At 40.5% G+C, this 21,262-nt stretch overlaps 1 protein-coding gene across 2 annotated transcripts; it reads right to left on the bottom strand.

Moving 5' to 3' along the window:
- Positions 1-1,074: 1,074 nt before the first annotated feature.
- smox (spermine oxidase) lies at positions 1,075-18,811 on the bottom strand. 2 transcript variants are annotated; one of them, XM_040146745.1, is made up of 7 exons: positions 18,705-18,811; positions 11,506-11,740; positions 9,492-9,718; positions 7,048-7,221; positions 4,127-4,871; positions 2,621-2,781; positions 1,075-1,588 (listed from the first exon to the last, which is right to left on the bottom strand). In XM_040146745.1, exons 2-7 carry the CDS (start codon positions 11,711-11,713, stop codon positions 1,436-1,438), a joined length of 1,668 nt encoding a protein of 555 aa, XP_040002679.1. In that variant the 5' UTR covers positions 11,714-11,740; positions 18,705-18,811; the 3' UTR covers positions 1,075-1,435. The 2 variants fall into 2 exon arrangements, with proteins under 2 accessions (XP_040002679.1, XP_040002678.1); XM_040146744.1 differs by lacking the exon at positions 18,705-18,811 and adding an exon at positions 18,367-18,675.
- Positions 18,812-21,262: the final 2,451 nt, after the last annotated feature.

The raw sequence follows: 21,262 nt of genomic DNA on the forward strand, positions 1-21,262 counted from the left end.
TGAACAGAAAGTCTGCACTGGAAACATGGGGTGTGGAGTTTGGAAGATACAGGAATTTACCAGAGTAGGGTTGGAAAAATAACACTATCCCATTGCATTATTGGAAATATAGGATCCAGTAGTTTTGGAGCTTAACCTATAGTGGGGACTAAAAATCAGGATATCTCTGCTTTTTCACCATTGATTTTGACATCCTTTTTAAAATATCTTAAGAAAAGAAACTGTCTGTGGTAAGTCCTCTAACTTTATGGGAGTGCAGTCATAAAACACTTGAGGACTCCTTTAATCCTTTTCATGACATCAAGTAATTTTTCACTTGAGGGGAGAAAATGATTTAATTTGTCTTGCGGACTCCGCAGAGAAGCACTATGGGACAGAGACTAAAACAATCATTTTGTGTGGTAAATGTAGGAAAATCTAGGACATTTGGAGAAAACTGAATATTTTTCTTCATTATTTTGCCATTGGCACATGCCAAATCTTGTCTAAGTCACTAAGAATCTGGAAGGGAACCCAGAACTCTTGATTTCCTCTTTATCCGACCTAATATGAGGAAATTATTGTGAAAAATTAGAGAAAATAACACTGTGTAACTGTGAAATAAGCTGCTAATAAGTAGGGAGGAAGTACAGCATTGTATACTAATTTCCCTGTTTTTCTGTTGCAAATTAAAACTTTCACTTTTCTTTTCAGCATCTGATTGTGTTTGTTACTGATGAAGAAGATTAACACTGTTGCCCAACAGAAGTGAGGACTTGGTTGAGGCCTGTTCTAACACCATCTGCCACTTTGGCACGGCATTATAGCTCTGGAGTTCTTTCTTTTCTTTCCATGTGCACTCACTTTCTGCCTTTCTCTCACAGATTTAAAAGGATACCAAAATGGTGAAAGTATGGAAACGGCTCTCGACTGTGGTTGTACTTCCCTGGAAAATATTCATGAGGACAGAAGTGGGTGAAGAGGAGGTATCTGATGGCTACCACTACTGTGTTTTAATAATTTACTGAAGTAACAGCACTGAGATGGTCTTGTTTGATGATGATAGAGCTTTTATTTTGTTAAAACTTTCTCAATTTTTATTTAGCATTTCCATTATTTTTGAAACAACATAATGTTACGTACAGAAGGCACTTACAAAAACAAGTTAAATTACAGATGCTGTTATAAACATTAAATTACCGATTTAAAAAACAACATAATGAGAGAATGATAAAGACAAGAAATGACAGCACCATTGGCAACTGTTGAACAGTACATCTCAAATAAAACTTATCATGATTTGAATCTACAGTACAATAGAATCAATACTCATTTGTTATCAATGTAATAATGCCCAAGCTATGCTTTTAAGTATAACTTCATCATCAAGATAAAAAGATTAAAACCCAACAGTTTAATATTGGTTTTTTTTTCACTAGTCAGAGGTACTTTTATTTTACATATTAGGCTTTGTGGTTTGAGCTCTGTGCAAGTCCTGGTACATCTCTATCAGGCGAGTGGCTTCTCTCTGTCCTGACAGCAAAGCACCATGGGTAGTGGAATAGTATTTTCTGTGGGTGGCCTCTCCAGCAAACAGGACCTGCAGAGGCTGAGGACGGAGGAGGGGGGGGTGAGCAGAGAGAGAAGGAGAAAAGCTCTTAGAGGAGAAAAATCAGACTCAAAGATACGTCAGTGTTAGCTTGACATATTTTTGGCCTTTCGTGCAGCTTATTTTCTATGTCCATCACTGATTCCTTCGTTAGCGCTCTACATGTAAGAGGCTACAGTTACTTTCCTGCGGGCTTAAGATCTCAGTTTGACAGGGTCGAAGGACGTCAGCGGAGGGGTCACACTGTTCCTTCAGCAGTGTCAAGTGGGTATACAGAACACCCCCCCCCCAAACCCCTTCTCACCTTCACCCAGAACACATCAGTTTTTTTTGGTCTAGACTGCTGGCCAGGAGTCAGCATTCATAACCCCCATCTGACACCAGCTGTATTCTCTCCACATGTGCTGGGATATGACATGGTAGTAATGAAACCACCACATTAGCCAGATGCTCGCAGAGTGTGCGCAGGGATTGTAAACAACCAAATGTACAGTCAGTGAAAATCCTCTTGTAGAAGTAGTTACATCCCAAATCTTCTACACCAGTTCACTTAACACTATATAATTATTATTATAGAGAAAAGATTAAAGAGAAAATGGAGACAAAAAAATTCCATTGTTCTTTCCGGAAAACCTTCTTGGAAATTATTAGGAAATTACAGACCTGTAAAATATTGAATTACACAATTTTTTTAGTGAGTGACTTTGAGCTTGATACATTTTTTGTGTTTGGCGGGACAGACGCTGCCACACCAAAACAAGAGAAAAGTCTGTCCTTTTCATCTTAATTCTAAATATTACACTAACAGCTCACATGTAGTTTTATATTAACTGAACAATACAATATAACAAAACAAAGCGGTACAAAAGAACAGCACTACTATCTTTCACTGAGTCGATCACCTTTCTGACACAGTCTCACATTATAATCTTCCCACGGCCAGTCTTTTTCAGGGCTACTGAGCTGCATTATATGGTAGGGGGTGTTTTTATTATTATGTCCACCCCATGTGTCGTGGAGTGGTTGTCTCACCGGAGCCTTGGTGCTGTTGGCGTAAGGCAGTGGCATGGCCAGCCTCTCACAGTCCCCGCCACTGGAGCCCACCCTGGTGAAGGAGTAGGAGCCTCGGATGTAGGGGTTACTGCCCCACGAGGAGCGCAGGACACGCCGGGGCTTTGGAATGTCAGGGTTCCCTGTGGATGGACAAACAGAGGAGACACAAGAGAGGGAGTCAGGACAGATGGTGGAGGGAGAAAACTAATTTCAATCACGGACAGTCTGGTGTCTAAAAGATCCAGTGAATGACAGAATCAAACCAGTTCAAATTAATGAGTTGAGGCCTTTTTACTGGGAGGTCCCGTTCGACAACACTAATCAGCTTGTGACCCTCTATGAGCAGAGAGGCACCAGCGAGTCTATATGTAATTATACAACAGCTGAGGGGATTAAACCACATTGACCTAAATGAGAAGTGTGTGTGTGTGTGTGTGTGTGTGTGTGTGTGTGTGTGTGTGTGTGTGTGTGCGTGCGTGCGCGTGCGTGCGTGCGTAGTGTCACAGTGTGTGTGTAGTCTAGTGTGTGTAATTTACAGTCAGCATCCATAGGAAGTCCACTGAGCCCATCATGAAGTCACAGTCACTGTATCAGTACTCGCACTGTGACCTATTCCTGAGGCAATCACTTCATCAAGTAGTAATCTCAGACTTTTTTTTCCTGCACATTCCTAATCTACTGCCAAATGACAACAATGAGCCAACATGGGATGAAGCCTTTTACATTTCATGTTGCAATCACCTTGAAACAGTTACAGTTTTTCTTCCTAGGAAAATTCCCCTGTTGCACAAGAAGTGATGTGTTTTCATTAATTAGTTGCAGCAATGTTGACTTAGCCTGAGAGAAAATGTAGCACTCAAGCCATGTCTGTGTTTGTGTCACATGAAAAAGGGGAGATTGATCAAATGTCAGTTAAGAAGAGGCCCCCTTATCTGATGCAGGATTATTCCTTCTGTTCAGTGTTGTTTTTGTGGTGCTGACACCAGACCAGTTAGCTGCTGGACACTAATACAGACACCTGAGTCATTCAGCTGTATTATATGTCAACTTGTTTTCGTGGAAAAAGCTTATGTCACAGATGAAATTTATGTAATTTCCTTTATATGACACACAATGACCCAACTCGAGTCATGTTTCGTATGAGTCACTGAGCTGACAGGCTCAGTCTCAGTCTACCAGGGCTATTGTGTTATCTTTAGATTACTGATTCTTACTGAAAGCTTACCTAGAATAGAGCTCGAAGATGGACGTTGATCCTGTCTGTTTTCTGACATAAAAATCTACACAATATAAGACAGAATTACAAAGAAAGTAGTCTTTTTTTTGTAAGGAATATGTTATGTCCTTCCTCTTGGGTAAAGGTAAAGGTATCTAAAACTCGGGATAAATGAAATCAGGTCAGCTCAGCTCCTATGGTGTAAACAGGATTTATGATGAGGAACCACAATATAAAGCTCTTTTTTCCCTTTGTGTTCGTGGCCTGACCTGTGAAGCGCCTGAGCAGCTCAGTGCAGGTCTCAGCCACTGTTTCGTCATCGCAATGCTCCATATACAGCGCCTCCTGCCCACAGATCCATCCGCTCAGCATGTATCCATAGCGTTCGGGCGGGTAGAGGACGTCAAAGCTGCAGATCTTCTTGTACCATAGCTCCTCGGGGTAGACCAACTGTTCGAGCTGAGCCTCATCCTCCCAAACAAACTGGATGCTGTTGCACTCGGGGCTCCAGAAGGGTTCTTCAAACTCTAAAAATATCTTATCTGTGGTGCTGATGCCAAGCTTCTCAATGGCAAGTACCTTGTCCTCAGGCAGAGAGGGGGAGAACATAGCTTCATGGTTCTGCTTCAGCACTCCCAGAGAAGCTGTCACGATCACGTGGTCAGCCGTGATCCACTCCTCATCTTCGCACTCCACGCAAATGGGGTGTCCCAGGATCAGAGGGTCCTGGTGAGGTTGGCAGCTGTGGTGGTTTTCATTGTGGTTGTTGTCCTGGTTGGTGTCGCTCCTCTTCGCGATCACCTCCCGATGCTGGGCTGAGTAGTTCCAGTGGATGCAGCGGACCGGTTTGCAAAGGCAGGTGGTGCGGGAGGGGATGTCCTGGGCAAGGAGCTCAATGATCTTCATGAAACCTTCAGGAATGACATAATGCGCACCAGGGATCTCTGTCCACTCACCGAACTCACTCAGAGACACCTCATCCATACTGGGAGAGCTGCTTTCACAACTCTCCACCTGAAAGAGGAGAACATATCAACACAGAGAATCAGATCAGTTACATTTCTTGTTAGTACTTCCACCCAAATGACTTGCTGTCTAATACACACAAATCATCCCTTTGCTGTTACAGCCAAAGAAAACATTCTGCAGACACACTATTTGCATTTTAAATCAGTTCTCTACACCCATTGAATACATACTTTATTGTAGGTACTGCACTGTTCTCTATGTCAACAACTCATCTCTACAGCTGCAGCTCTGAACAAACAAGCATGATTAAACTGGGTTTTTAACATGTTGAAACATACAGTATGCTTTATTTAGAGGACACAACCCGGTAGTGTGTTATTACAAAGCAAAAATGTGCTAGAGCCTCTGCTTCATTAGCTGATGAGCCAGCATGGTAGCGGATACCTGGGGGCTAATGCGCCACTGTCTCTTGTCTGCTGCATTTAAAAACATGCTCTGTGTCCTGTGCATTTCTGTCTGTCTGTGTGTGTGTGTGTGTGTGGGTGGGAGCATATGGAGCAGCGCTCAAATAATATGAATATATATGTAATAGCTGCTGGTTCAAAATTCCAGCAAGGCAAATTTTCAATTAAGGTGTTTTTTTTATAGCCCACAATAATCACAATAATCATGAGGAGTGACTGTTTTAGCTCTCAGATCTTTTTATGACATCTTCCAGACAAAGAGACAGACGAAAAAAAGAGAGAAAAAAATATCATAACCTCCAATATGTAATATAAAACTCTGAATGTTGTTTGGACTCCCTCACAAAATTACTGATTTGTCTTTACTTCATGGATGGGGTGAGTTCTGTCATTTAGTGCCAAAACAATTTGCTGATCAACAGAAAATTAATTGATCTCAATTTTCCTCATTGATTAATCATTAAAAATGATAGTTTGACATTTTAGGAAATAAGTTTGTTTGCTTTCTGGCAGTGAATGGATGTCAGGCAACCATCAGAGACTCCAGGAAGCTACTACTCTCAGCCAAGAAATACTCCGGCTCATAACCCACTGTTAAACTGCCAACAGTCATTTTTCCAATTTGTTTTTTTTTTTATGGATTTAAAAACAAGATATAACATGTTCATTAGTGAGCTTTAGAGGTTCAGGGAAGGCCGATTTGTTACTGTTGGACATAGCTAGACCAGCTGCTTTCCCCCAGCTTTTGTGCTAAGCTAAGCTAACTGGTTGCTGGCTGAAGCCTTATATTTAAAGGACGGAAAGGAGAGTGGGAACAATCATCTCATCTAACTCTCCACCTGAGTGTAAAATTTACTGTTTTCATTATGGACTCAGACAAAACAAGTGATCTGAACACTTCACTGTGGGCTCTGGGAATTTCTGGGAGGCATTTTTCACTCTGCTCTAACATTATATAGACTTAACGATTATTTAAGAAAATTGCCAACATTAGTTGTATCCCTGCTATCATTCATTGATTGCTTGTCAAAATATTGCCTTTCTATGACAGAATCAAGCCTGTACGTTTTCTATTATTGGACACTCATAACATAAACTGGATCTTTTTAGATGGATTCAACCCGTCAGAATAAAAGTCGGAGTAAACCACAGCTCTTGGCTGCAAGGTAAGAAACAAACTCATTAAACACCTGTGAAACTTGAAAATAACAAAAAGCCCAAGCCTGAATATTTGTCAGTAGATATCTACATGAATTATAGTTTATGAGGGAGTAAATAAAAACTCGTAATTACTATCTAATTAGCAAACCAATCTTTTTGTAATTAATAATTAAGTGTTGTCTTATGAACCCTCACTATTAGCACCAGCGGGCAAACAGATTAGATTAGATTTGTAGGTTTGTAAAATAACTAGAATTAAACATCATTTTCCACAGTTCTGACTTGATGATTCATGAACGTCCGTATTAGTTTAGGGCCTCAGCAAAACATCACCATTAAACCAATGTTATGGGGATGTTATGGTAAAAGCACCTCCTGATTCACATATACACTTTATCTTAAAAGATAAAAGGAAATGAAGAAATGAAAAGAGAAACCCAGGAGTGAATACACTGCTACAGGGTCAAACACTCACAGATAGACATGGATATTGAGAACACACACACACACACACACACACACACACACACACACACACACACACACACACACACACACACACACACACACACACACACACACACGCACACGCACACCTTGAGGTACTGTTGAAGCATGGACAGTTTGAGCCTCTTGGTGCTCTCAGAATCATCAGGATCCAACATGATCTTCTTGCGCACCACGTCTCTTGTAAAGACACCAACGCTGTTCTGGCTCTCAGCGCAAACTGGCTTCCCATTCTGGAAGAACTCCTGAGTCAGCTCGTACACCTTATGTAGGGTGAAGGGTGAGAGACAGGGAATGATGGGGAGGAAGTCGAATGAGGAAGGATGAAAAGAAAATAGAAGAAGATGAAAGACAAAGAGAAACCAGTTAAGTTCAGTTCAGAGCAGATCAGGTCAGCACTTCATTGTGTCAAATGCTAAACTAATTTTAGCATGATTGAGAAACACCTCGGGCAGCACAGCACATTAAAAATAAATACCGCTTGCCACTACAAGAGCAGCACCTGGCTAACGAGAAGAAATTGGAATGAAGGGAGTGGGAAGAGAGACTAGGAAGAAATGTCGCTACACTGACAAGGTGATACATGAATGCTGGGTTGTGTTTACGTAAACTTGTCTTTCTTGATGACAAAGGTGAAATATACCATTTCCTAGAAAGTACCAGGTCAAAACAACACCAGTGATGTATCAAGTCTAAACATTAACAGCATAAATCAAGACTGTGTTTACTTTAAGGGAATAAAGTTGGGCGTCATCTCGAAAAAATCATTTGAATCCTTGACTGCACAAGTACTGTAAGTACTTATCCAGTTTAAGTGGTTTATTTGGTAAAGTGGAGCATCAGCTGAAGACAAGGTCTTTTTATGTTTTGGCATTCTAAACATAATGCCGAAACATAATGAAAGATAATGAAAAACAACTTTCACATATTTCAATATAGTATATGGAAATGACATGTAATATTATGTGACATGATTTTCTCTCTGTCTGTTGCATCAGCATCAAAAATTGAATCTCAAGGACAATGAACGCCATTTAAAAAGTTGCTGCTTAAAAAAAATTGTAGTTTATTTGTCACACATGAAAAATAATCATCATGCTAGAGACTGGTTGTTTCTTTTTGATATATTTCTGAAATAATTAGCTGATTGTTAGAAAATGATCACAGATTAATCACTAAAGACAAGTAAAAACGCCACAGTCTCAGGTTCTCAGATGTGAATCTTTTCTGGTTTTCTTCGCTTCTGTGATGGTAAACTACATTTTTGGTTCTTGGGCTGCTGGATGGACAAAACAAAGAAGATGAATTTTTCAAATGAGTTTTTCAACTTGGGCTTTGGGAAATTCTGAATTATAGACCAACCAATCAGCAGATGAACAGAAAATTAAAATAATTGATATACTGAGGCCAACACTGAAGTGGGGAGACAACATTTATGGTCCAGTCCCTCGACAAGAAGATGAAAGAAATAAAGAGTGCCGCCCAGAGCATACTGAGGCATCTTCATGTGACCCTGACCATGAAGTCAATCAACATGAGAGGGACACAAGAGAGAAACATGTTCCACATCAGTCTACAGTTTCTCAGTCAGGGCTGGATGACACCCTGGAGACGGCAGCTTGGAGTCTTTCCAAGTCAAGTCAACTTTATTTATATACCCCAAAGTAGCAAATTTGTCTAAGAATATGTCTGTAAAGTCCGTACAACATAGAAAAAAGCACAGAGGAAACTGGAGGTGGGGTGGACAGGATGGGGCCTGGAGGTCACAAGGTACACACAGAAAACACAGATGTACCAGCATTAACAAAAACAAAATGCCTTCTGCTTATTCTATACCTTCCCTCTGTAAATGTTTTTCCAGACGTGACCCACTTAAACGACAACACGGGGCTGCTACCGAGCAGAGAGCAGAGAACTGGGCTATCAAAAATGGCCATTCCTTGTTAATTTCACGATGCTTTGGTGATCGTCTCACTGGACCAACTGAAGGCTGAAGATATGTTTAACAGTGCTGTCATAGATATAAACAATATAAACAGAGGTCTGGTGCAGAGACTGAGGGAAAATCAACTCCTTGACATATTGTTTTCCTATTTTGTTTCCCTTTAAGAAGCTTTAAGGTCGGAAAAATCATCCTATTCCACACTGTCTGACAGTATCATATATATTCTGTAGCAGTTTGCTCCAACTCTTTACTAAACCATATGATGTTGACACTGAAAAAAATGTTCAAACCACAGAATTCATGTTTTTATATTCTGAGTGGTTTGTGCATCATTTTATGCATATAGCTTCAGATTCAGCCAGACATATTTAGTATCTGTGGAAAATTTGGCATCTCCAACAATGACCGGTTGACGTTGTTAAAGAGTTGCCCCTGAATTTATATAATCTGTTTACAGTGTGTGGCATCATTAAATGTACATATTCTGATGTTAGGTAGGCTGAACATTGAGTATCTGTGTGTTCTTGTCCATGCATACATCAATTTGTGCATGCAAGCGGGAATTCATGTGTGTATGTGTCCCCTCACCTCGTTGTACAGGTCACTGAACTCCTCCACCAGGTCCTTGGGGATCCTCTTCCCGACATTGGTCTGGTAGTGAGCCACACCATTCTTGGTGTACAGGCTGATGCGCCCCACGCTCCTCTCCCCATCCGTGGTGTGCTCCAGCAGCCCGTTGTCCTCTGCCAGGTGGTACACTGGGTTCCCGTTGGCACCATGGATCCACGTGGCTCCAAGCTCCAAAGTTGCTTTTCCTACAAAAAAAAAAAAAAAAAAAAAAAAAGGCCAGAGATCCGTGTGAGTTTGAAACAATTGTATTGCTTTGAACTCAACGTCTCCTACGTGGCCTTGAATGAAATAGGATATAAAGTGTGCTCTGTTAAGTTAAAACCACGGCTGAATTTTAGATAATTAGGCAGTTCAAGAAGACGGTCAACTCAACTAACACACTGTGGTCGCTGAAGCCCAATGGAATACCATTAATTATATAATTTTCCTGAGGATGATGGCATCAGGCAATGTATATTTTTTACATTCATTTATACAATGGAAACGGGCCAATGCAAAGACAGAAATGGCTAAATGCTTCTCTGATTATGAAACGTCTATGCACATAAGCAGGCATTTACATAACAGAGGCATTATCCATGTACGTGACACACATTTTTACATTTAGCAGTGCTGTATGAGTGTGTTTACACGTGACCTCTTTTAAATGCCTACAAGTATCAGCGCAACAAGCAAATGCCGTTCCCTACTTGTTTGTCCTTGCCAGTTGGAGGAGATTGTCATGATGGCAGATAAAGGCAGACAAGTTTCTATGGCACAAGACTCGCACTTAAGTCGACTTTGTTGGAAAAATTTACCAGCGTCACTCAAGCATATTTCCCTTGGAACTGGACATGCATCTGATAAGTCTAGTAATTCAGGTTATTTAAGGGAACAGAGCTGATTGTGTGAATGAATGGTTGCCTGATTGGACAGTTTTTTCAAGTAAATATGAAGTACTTACCAATCAAAGTTATTGTGAATGCAGAGAAAAAGCAGACGTACAGTTCTTTGATACGAAAAAGGCCTAATACAGATTTTATAATACTATTTCTGCTACATGGCTTTTAAATTTGTAACTCCAACTTGTGTCAGAAGATTCTTTGTTCATATATCAGCAGTCAAATACTTCTTTTTCATGGATTTAGCTGAACAAAGAATGTTGAAAAATGCATCTTCGTGCCCACAGCAAAATGCAAATACAATCAGTTGTTCTGTGAGTTCAACAGCTATTTAACAGTTCATTTATTGGCTTCAGAGGGAGAAGTAAAGACCCTTAAGCAGTAGTTCAATTTTGAGAAATTCTTGCCAAGAGTCAGATAAATGCTAAATAGACTGCACTTTCATAGCGCTTTTCTAGTCTTATCGACCACTCAAGCGCTTTACACTACAGGCCACATTCACCCATTCACACATATTGATAGCGCAGCCATCAGGGGCAATTAGGGGTTGGGGTTCAGCCCAAGGACACTTCAACATACCAACTGGAGGAGCCGGGGATCGAACCACCAACCTTTTGATTAGTGGACGACCACAGCTGCTCAGATGAACAAAATCTGCCTACCGGGACCACTAAAGATCACTAATTAACAGTTTTAGAAATTTAGACATTGGGTTGGAGAAGGAAGCAAGTCTATAATAACCCATGCCATTTGGTATGTTTAGAAAGATAAAAAGGCAGAGGGAAGAGAAGTTTCAGGGCACTATGTCTGCTGCGAATGTGGTATAGCACTTCAGGATTTAGCTTGAATGCATGTAACTTTTGCAAAATGAGAAATACATGCACAGAGAGTTGTATTGTACCAAATAAATGTGTTGCACTAAGGGTGTATACTGTAGGTATCGAAAGCTGTTTTACACAGCTAGTGTGGGATTACATGTTATTATTTGGTCTGAAGCTGCAGCCCCACTGTAGTTTCAGTCATTCCGTTCATGAATAATTTTAACACAAAGTTTTAGGTAACATCAGGGAAGCAGGGACACGTCTTCTCACCGTGCTGAACACTGTGAACTCGTCCGCCGATGTGGTCTGATGCCTCTAGAACAGTGACATCCGTGAAGCCGTTTTTCAGTAGGACCTTTGTTGCAGCAAGGCCGGCCAAGCCAGCACCAATCACTACTATTCGAGGCTGCCGATGAGTGCGTAGGTCGCTACTAAGAGGATCATCAGTGCTGTCTGACGAAATTTCACAACTTTGCATGCCGTCCGAGCTCCTCTTCGATGCAGTCTGAGGACAATTTAAAGACAAGGACCCAAGTTAAAAATGGCACATTCATGACTGAGCCAGGAGGCGACATACACTTGTACAGCAGAGGATAATATTGAGTGAAAGATAGAAAACTCAACATATTTTAGAGTTTGGGTTCTATAAATGACATGAAATATACCTTAAAAAACAATATACCCTAGAGAAAGTAAGACTGTAAACACTGCTGGTTGGGTGGGTCATATTAGGTTGCATGCCTGTTAGCAGTTACCTCCTATTCTCTCCTATATCATTCCCCAGGGGGTATTTTTCAGCTATTGATCCTTGCTTCTCTCTGCTGATGCAGTTTGACATATGTTGTCAAGATATGCTCACAAGATTAAAAGAAAAACCATATTTCAGGACTTCGGGGGCTCATTAAGATACAGTGTCCTTGTTATTCTAGATAACCCATTAAACATGCTATAAACACGCTTTCTTAGGTAGGAAAATGGTTCCACTGAAATTCGTTGACGTGAAGTCTGTGGATTTGTCACAGTTCTTTCTTGCATTCATTCATTTTCTGCCTGTCATCGCCATATCACTCACACTCTCGTCATTCCCTGCCACTCCCTCCTGTCCTGCAGTAACCCCTGCCCTCCCCGCCTTACAGCCACCCGACTCTCCACCTGAACCTGCCCACCTACTCACCTCTTCCTAATTCTCTAATCAGCTCCTAGTAAAGGTACCGGCCAATTTCCAGCCATTCTCTGCCAGATTGTCTATTGTGCTTTATGGGCTGTAGCTTCCCAGTCTTGCTTATCTGATTTTTTGAATATTATGTTTTTGGATTTACCTTTTGCCTGCTCCTTTTGCCTTTTTGCCTGGTTTTCCTGCCTGCCTGTTTCCGACCACTGCTCAACGCCCTGACTTCATCTATTTCTTGTTCCTGCCTGATTTTATCTGCTGAGCCTTAATAAAGGTAAACTGTTCTGTACTTTGACCTTTGCTTCTGAGTCATGCTATTGTGTCTTACCTATGCTGAGTTGTGAAAGGATTATCCAGAGTAATGGGGACACTGTCTCTGGAAAGAGGTGCTGCTGTTGAACTTTTTTAAATTACTTTTTCAACGCTGTGAGCACCACAAATGAAATTGCTCTTAACTCCATTGTATCGGGGAGCAGATGCATGTCTTAAAACCTGGATGAACTAAGCCAAAACTGTCGTTATGGCTAGATTCCATTAGGTGTAATTGGGGAAAAATTTGGGTGAACTGACCAGTTAAAACTTTCAAACTTGACCAGTGTACCAGCAGATTGGGGGCACACATCCATGACACGTTTACATTGTTCCATCTACCAACTGTTTATCCTGTCATACGAGACTGTTTATTGAGCATAAGGTCAAATTAGAAGTCCTGACAAAACCCTGTTATTTCTGCCAGCGAACAGACTACACACACACACACACACACACACACACACACACACACACACACACACACACACACACACACACACACACAAAAAAAAGATTTCTTATTGCAGTCTCTCTAATTATAGAGAAATTGCTCAGGGACAGTAACATTGAAAGGGAGGAATACACAAGTGACCTTGTTACTCCAGTACACAAGGCTGCTTGCTGTGAATGTATGGACAGCTGTGAGCACGAACAGCACAGTGGGAGTCTATTCAGAAGATGTTCCTGTTTACCCAATAGAGAAATGTACGAAGAAGCAACACTCTGGCAGTTTTCCTTGAAGGGTGTATATTGTTAGAACAGTTATCTGGGGGAGACCAAAGTCCATCGTGTCCAAGACTGGTTGCTATGTCTTAATAAATCCCTCGACATTGTCATGAAGGGTGTAGGTCAGTTTTTCCAGAGGGAGCATTCTCAGTACCTCCTTTTACCAACCGTCCAGTGCAGGGATGTCCTTAGAAATCCAGAGGTTGAGAACAGTCTTTCTTGCTATATATAAGAGTATTCCAATCAATTCAGCGTTGTGGTTGTTCCTTGCATTGTCCACTTTAGCCAAAATACACCAAGAGGTGATAGCTCCAAGTCATATCCAATCAAGTTAACCACCTCATCTTTCAATTCTCTCTGAAATTTTTGTATCTTTGCACATTCCCAAAACATATGTGCATTCGTGCCAATTTCTGAGTTGCATTCACCACATTTAGGCGACCTTAGACCAGGCCTGCCTCTCAGTCATGGTGTACGATGGGATTTCACAATATTTAAAATTGTGTCTCTAAATCATTATTACAACTCAGAATAGTAAGTGTATTTTCTATAATTGATATCCAGATATTTTCTTCTATCTGACATTCTTTATCAATCTGCCACTGCTTTCGAATGTGATCAGTAGAATAATTTGAATTTAAAACGAAGGTTTCATTGACGTAAGAAAAAAATCTTTTTGGCATGGGCTTTTGAAGAATGTCTTCCAAGAAAGACGTGTTTGGAGCCTGTATATTTTTGGTATATAATGTATTTGTAAATAGCAGAAAAAAATCAGGCTGTAGTAAAGAAAATTTACCCTTCAAGGAGGAACAAACCCTTGAATGTAGTCATCTGAGGGCTTGTTCCTCCTTTATAGAGTTTAACAAGCTGGTCCAGACCCTTTTCTTGCCATAGCTTAAACACTAAATCCCGGTGTGATGGAGTAAAACCTCCAGATTTACCTTTTTATGATTTACAAAGCGGGGTTCCCTTAGTGTCATTAGAGCACAGTTTCTAGACTCCATATCAATCCCTGTATTCGTAACATTTGGACACACCCATTCATATATAGTGTTCTCGCATTTGTGTCGCCCAATAGTATAGCTGCTTGCTTGGGACACCCAGTCCCCCTTGTTCTTTCCCTCTCTGTAATTCACCTATTTTTATTCTAACCTCACTACCCTGCCAAATGAATTTTGTAAACGTTTTATCCAAAGGTATATATTAAAAAAAAAAACAGTTGTAAAAATAACTGTTATCTGATGGTTTTTAATCTGAAATTAATCTGTTTTCCCCATTTTGATATCCATGAACAACAGTATTAACTCATCTGAGGTAAGTTACTCACATATGTTACACAACTTTGGCACACATACATAAATACACATACTCCCCGCTTTGTTGCCACAGCAACGCTGGACACAGCGCTGTACAAAAGGTACAGTTTAGAAAATATACAATGAGTTTCCTTCAAGTTGAGATCATACAGCAGAAAGAATTCATTGGAGCTGCATATCAAACTCTCCTATGTTATGAGCCACCATTGTTATTTGTTTATCTTCAGTCACATGAGGTCCTTCATCTTCCTCTGATTGGCCAGAACTCGACGAGTACACACAGTATGTACACTACAGATACACTACTAATGTCACTACTGTGACACAGGGTGTTGGTCATATTCACTTGTTTTTAGCCTTGAACTTCCACTTTGCAGCTGATAAACTGTGTTGTAAGCAAACGGTCAACCGTGACAGCTCAGGTGGACGAGTCACCTGCTCAACAGGAGCGGACACAGAGAGTCAGACAGGAAACCACCGGCCAGCACTGCAAGAAAAGATACTGCATGGGTGTGTTACGTAAGTTCAAGTAAGAAGACTGTGATTCAATACCTATAAAGAGGTAACATTGAGTAAGGGCTTTTCTGTAAATCTCTGTAACTTCTTATTTCAAGTTCTACCAGAGTCGTTAGTTGACTGCTGATTTCCATTGTGGTTCTCTGCTGTATTCTTCACTGCCTTTTTTCAGTTGTATTTGTTCTTAATGTGTTAACCAGACCACTGACAGAAACGCAACTTCATTCTCCTGTATACTGACTATTGTATATGGAGATAGTAATAAATTCTACCTTGTATCTTGTATCGTGTACTTTATATGATTCTTGCATCAATATGATGCAATTTGTTATTCGTTCAGGTATTCAAATCACTGGATTTGACTAAAACAGACATTCCTGTCTGGTTATTTTCATCTGATTATTTTTACGAATAAACAGTTTATCAGATTAGATTAGATTTTCCAGAAAATATATTATATCACTATATATCAGTGTGGTAAAAAAAAAAAAAAAACAATAGAGTAAACTATCCATACTGCACAATCCAGGGAGATGTTGGTCCATTGTATTTATTTTTGAATTGATAAAATATTTCACCTAAAATGATGGTTGTAAAAATTAGGCTCATTTCTGATGTCAGACAAACACACCTCAGACAAAAAGGCTTTTCTGTGATTGTTGGGTGTTATTTGCTGATGAATCGGTGGTCTTGAATTAAGGCTAACATGTCTGCTTCCTGCTCTGCTAGGTGGCACAAACTTTTCATCGACCGTTTTCTGTAGTTTCAGTACTATGACTACTGCTCTTTCATATTCTGCAGCTGCTAGAGATGAGGGTACATTCAGGCAACATATCTGACAAAAGGTAGATGCAGCAGTAGGTTGTACATCTATTAGTAACAGATAATCAGTGGCACATAAGCTTCCCAGACAGTAAAAGACAAGCATCCTTCATGCCCGAAAATCTGTATCTGATTTCTATATCTATATGTAAATACCTGAGCTTCTTCCTCTGACCACTTAAACAACCTGCAAACAGAGTTGGCTGATGCTGACAATAGGTTCAACAGGTTCTTCAACAGGTTCATCATAAAGTACATTGTATTGTGTTTGTAATGTGCTCTTTACACTGGAAGTGTCGTTGGAGGTTTGACCTCTCCCTATTTCCCTTCTAGGCGTCGGTGAAGTTGTGCCAAAAATCCCTGCTCTACTTCCAGCAACAGGATGAGCAAGCAGCTTCAGGCTCTTACTGATCATTGCAAAAGTCTAATAAGGTCAGAAGATTGTGTCACTTTACATCTTTGCATCCTTTCTTGGCAAAACCACATCATAGCTGTAAAGATTCAGCTTTCACTAAAAGCATATTTCAGAACAAAATTCACCTGGTTCTACAAACACCTAAGCAACAATGACTTTAAATGAATGAGAGATCTAATTCATAGACAGTGTTTTTTTCACTTCACTCACTGGCCTGTCCGACATATTTTGCGACCCCCTCTGGTTGGTTTTAATTCCACGCCTGGTCAGTGCACTCGCCACGTGCCACCATTCCACGTTCTACACCACCAACGCAGATTGACGTGTGGACTGGGCTAGGGTAGATGGGCAGCTCAGGGTGGGGTGGAGTGAGGAGCGGGAGGCAAGGGAGGGGCCGGCTACCACTGACCTAGAAATGGCAATCTACAGTGCGGCTGCCGGTGGCCTTTTCAAGAGCAGGACCAGCCCTGAGCAGGAATATCTTTAATGACTGTGTCTGTCTCTCATCTTTACTGCGTTACTCTCTCCTTTAATTGTGGACACAGCTCTCTCCAGCTGTGCCCACACTCACATCTGCATTTGCGTTATCAGTCCCATGTAAGTAGTAGCATGATAACAAACATTTCTACATCCCTGCATTAAAAAAATGTCAGTGTAGTCTGGGGGTTTTGTGCCAAAGGCCAGAGATTCCACACTTCTCTCCCAGCTCTGATTTTCCTAAAATGGGATGATGGCGTGGAGGCAACACACAGACACACACACACACACACACATATACACACACACACACACACACACACACACACACACACACACACACACACACACTCCACCGCTGTGCTACTGTAAACCACACTGGTACATATGAAGAGGAGAATAGTGCCCTGAGAGACTACTGTAGTATTGCCAAATATACACACAAGTCACAGAAGCACAGACTCAGAGAACAGACGCAACACATTCAGTCGGAAGTACAGAATGATGACAGGCAAATTACCACCATCAAAAGACTGAATATACCAAGTAAAACAAAGAAAATAAATCAAAGACAAAGACGGAAAATACAGTACATTAAAAATTTATTTTAAGTATATTTCTGTAATAAAGACACACATCCTAACCCACAGCAGTGAAAATATAAAAACACAGGTTGCACATCTCCATTTATAAAGGGTTTATGAGTTGAAACTAACGGCTTTACTAAGGGTTTTTAGGTTTTCATTTGCCAGGCAGTGAAAAAAATCCCTTTGACTGGTTGGACGGTTTTACCACTTGCTTGAACCATAATCCATTTTTTAACAACTTGTCAAGATTTATACCTGCAGATTTGCCGGATTAAAAATCTTTTATTAATATCTTAATCAACACCTATTAGTGCAGTATAGAAGGATTTTTAGAAAAGCTAGAAACCAGTGAAATAAACCAGCTAAAGGGTTTTGTCTTGACCATTCTTGAGCTGTTATTATTGTTATTTATCTATGAAGTAGGTAATTATATTTACTTCTAATTAAGCCATTAGTTACAGCTCATACCCCTTAGAAAGTGGTACCTAAATATGAATAATAAAAGGAGGAGTATCTCAACGGATAAGAAAGATGGGACTGGAGACAGCGGGTAAAAAGTAGGAGAATCCAAGTGTTTGATCGACTCCACGTCCGTCTATACGCTGGACACCTCAGCTGTACAGTAAAAGCCTTTACTGCCACGTATAAACTGCGATGCCAAAGCGGCCGCGGTTTGAAACAAAGCAAACTTCACCGAGTTACCCCGACTGATCGTGGCGTGAATAAAAACCAAAGCTCAAAACGCATCTCAAGGCGGACAAATACAGCGAAGAAATGAGATGAATCCACCTTGTTCCAGTCAGAGCACCGTGTCCCCTTGCCAGCACGCAGAGCCCTACAACACATCAGTGGAAGTCACACTCGGGCCGATCTGCAGACGGTTTGGCTACGCACAGGTTGTTTCGGCGCCGCGTTTTGCCGTCCCCTTGCCAGCCCCAACAGCTGGCTGACAGTCGGCGTGATGTGTGTACGCGGCCGCCGACAACTGCGGCGGATGAGCTGCTCTCGCCGTATTTCGGCGGCGTTCACTGACAGAGCCCGTTCTTTTTCTGGCCCCACATTTAAATCCCCTGCGCCCGCCATCGCCGCCCCGCCGTTGCGAACAGTTCGTCCGTTCAGCCGCTTACCTGCCTCTCTTGGTCTTCAGCTTTGAAACCTCAGGTCGCTCCGCTCCCCTTTGTGGCGTTTTTCCCCTCAGACCGGCTCCGCTTTTGTATTTATGCCTGGAAACCAGAAGCAGCCAGTTTTCCCGTGGCCGCTGCCTCCTCATTAATAATTAATGAGCAGCGATGACGACGAAGACCGGCCCTCCGCTGAGTAAGTGAGCCTGCTGTTGCTTAACACACACACACACACACACACACACACACATCCTGCGCGCATAGCATAATAATAACAATAACAACAACAACAACAACAACAATAATAATAATAACAGTTATGGTGGGTGGGTTACAGGTGGTTCAGGTTGATGCTTAATCTTAATCTGATATTGATCATATACATCATTGATAAATAGATATATCTATAGATACAGCACGCTAACAAATGAAATGTTGTTTTGGACTGGCATTCAATTTATTAAACAGCAGTCTAAATTCAACTTTTAAACAACGTTCCTACTGCTAAATGTCTCGCAATATATATGTAAAACATTTCAGCATAAAAATGATTCATAACAGCCAGTGAGGGAATCCAAATGCAGAAACAGTCGTGATTTGTTCATGTTTTTAATAGTAAGTTGAGAAACATAGAGATGTGTACAAGGATGTGAAATTGCAGCAGTAGTTCCTATTTTTATATTAAGTAGCCCACAGAAAATGGCAGCTAGATTGCTACAGGGAGAGAGGACATGTGAAATGAAATATGAAGGCAAGCAGAGCAGAGGCAAGAGGGGAAAAATAAATCCATCCATGGATGAATGTTGATAACCAGAGCTGTAAGAATATGAGAGCAAATGGAGAAAGAGTCCTGTCCAAAGATACACGATAAAGGCTAGACCTTTCTAACTGAACAAATTTTCACCTTATCTTCCGATCATTTGTTTTTAATCAAACAACAACTTGCAAGCTTTTAATTCAGTGAAATAACAGTTTACTCTCCATTTCCATTTAACTTCTGATTCGTTATATCCTGTTGTATGGACACAATTTGGATGAAGTGGAGGTATCTGAATAAATATTTAGAATTCCTTGCTCACATGCATGATACGTTTTGATGCCAAAGTAATTACACTTCCATAAAAGAGGTTGACGGATGAAGTTTATGTAGATATAACTTATTTCTAATTATTTCTACAATTTGGTTTCCCTGTGGGCATTTCAATGAGGACCGAGTCTGTTTGGACTGGGGAAAGAGAGATTTCCCAAAAACTGTCCCACTTTACCTGGAATTACTGTATATGATAATGATTTTTGTTCCTGCACAAAAGCACATGTGAATTTACAGTATAAATACTTTTTTAATGTATCAGGCACATGTGAGTTTCGAGTGTTTCTCTTTCTTGTGTGACATGTAAGACGTCAGATATGAAAGCATCTTCTGCGCATACAATATTACCAGTAAAACACAATTTTAATATCACATATAATCACGTCTTTTATCATCACGTGATGAAAAAAAATCACGTGTTATGAAAAAAAGGAGTACCTTAACATCCCCTGAAAGTCTTGTTTTGCTTACCTCCGGTGGTTTAACATTTCCCTGTGCTGTAGTGATGTGCAGGTGTGGCCCCCAGATACTGTGACATCACTGTTGGCTGGGGTTTCAGGTGCAACAAAGCACACTGCTGACCAGACCCGACCACGTGAGGGTAAAACAAACTAAAACAACAAGAGAAGACAGTGAAGCACTCCTCTTCGGCCCGGTGTTAAGTTACTCTTTAATAATATCCAAATATATGATGTCACGTGTGAAAACACGAGATTAACATGCTTTTTATAATTGTATTATTAAGACTTATTATTGCTGTTGTGATTGTCTGTGATGAAAGATGTATTAAGATCTTTTACTTAAGTAAAAGTAGCAATATCCAAATGTAAAAACATTCAGTTATGAGTAAAAGTCCTGCATTCAAACTTTTACACAAATATATACACAATACACAATATTATTAGCAAAATGTACTGAAAACATTAAAAAGTAAAAGTACTCATTAGGCAGCAGAATGGCCCATTTCATAGTGTTGCATTGCATTACCGCATTATTGTTGTTGTTGTATTAATGTTTAAGCAGCATTTCAGTGTTTCACCTGGTTGAGGCTGATCTCATTTTAACTGCTTTATATGCCGTCGGGTAGATTAATCTACAACAAGGCATCATATTTTAAAAGTTAATTATATGTTGTGGACGTAAAATCATCAAGGCCACTAGTAAATGTAGCCATAAAATAAATGCGGTAGAATGAAAAAAATGAAATATTTTCCTCTGAAAGGTCGGTCAGTCAAAGTATAATGTAGAATGAAATAGAAATGTAAGTGCAGGCTTTGTGTTTTTTATTGTCCCTGATGCTGTAATAGTCCAACAAGAGAGAAAGAAAACATTAAAATAAAGACAGAAAAAAAATAACAAAACTGGGGAAAACAGGACTCCAGCAAACGGCAAAACAAACGGCAAAACAATACATAAGTAAAAATAATAGGATTAAGACACTTCAAGTCACAGAGGCAAGAATGATTTTAAGTGA

This window comes from Xiphias gladius, chromosome 15 (assembly GCF_016859285.1).
Source record: "Xiphias gladius isolate SHS-SW01 ecotype Sanya breed wild chromosome 15, ASM1685928v1, whole genome shotgun sequence".
NCBI lineage: Eukaryota > Metazoa > Chordata > Actinopteri > Istiophoriformes > Xiphiidae > Xiphias > Xiphias gladius.

Bases quoted from the DNA above. Each gene is read 5' to 3' on its own strand.
- smox (XM_040146744.1), bottom strand. From the start codon at position 18,423: ATGTGTTGTAGGGCTCTGCGTGCTGGCAAGGGGACACGGTGCTCTGAC. The intron at 9,719-11,505 runs GTGAGAAGACGT...TTTTTTTTGTAG, and splicing joins AGTTCACAGTGTTCAGCACG to GAAAAGCAACTTTGGAGCTT. The intron at 7,222-9,491 runs GTGAGGGGACAC...ACCCTACATAAG, and splicing joins TCAGTGACCTGTACAACGAG to GTGTACGAGCTGACTCAGGA.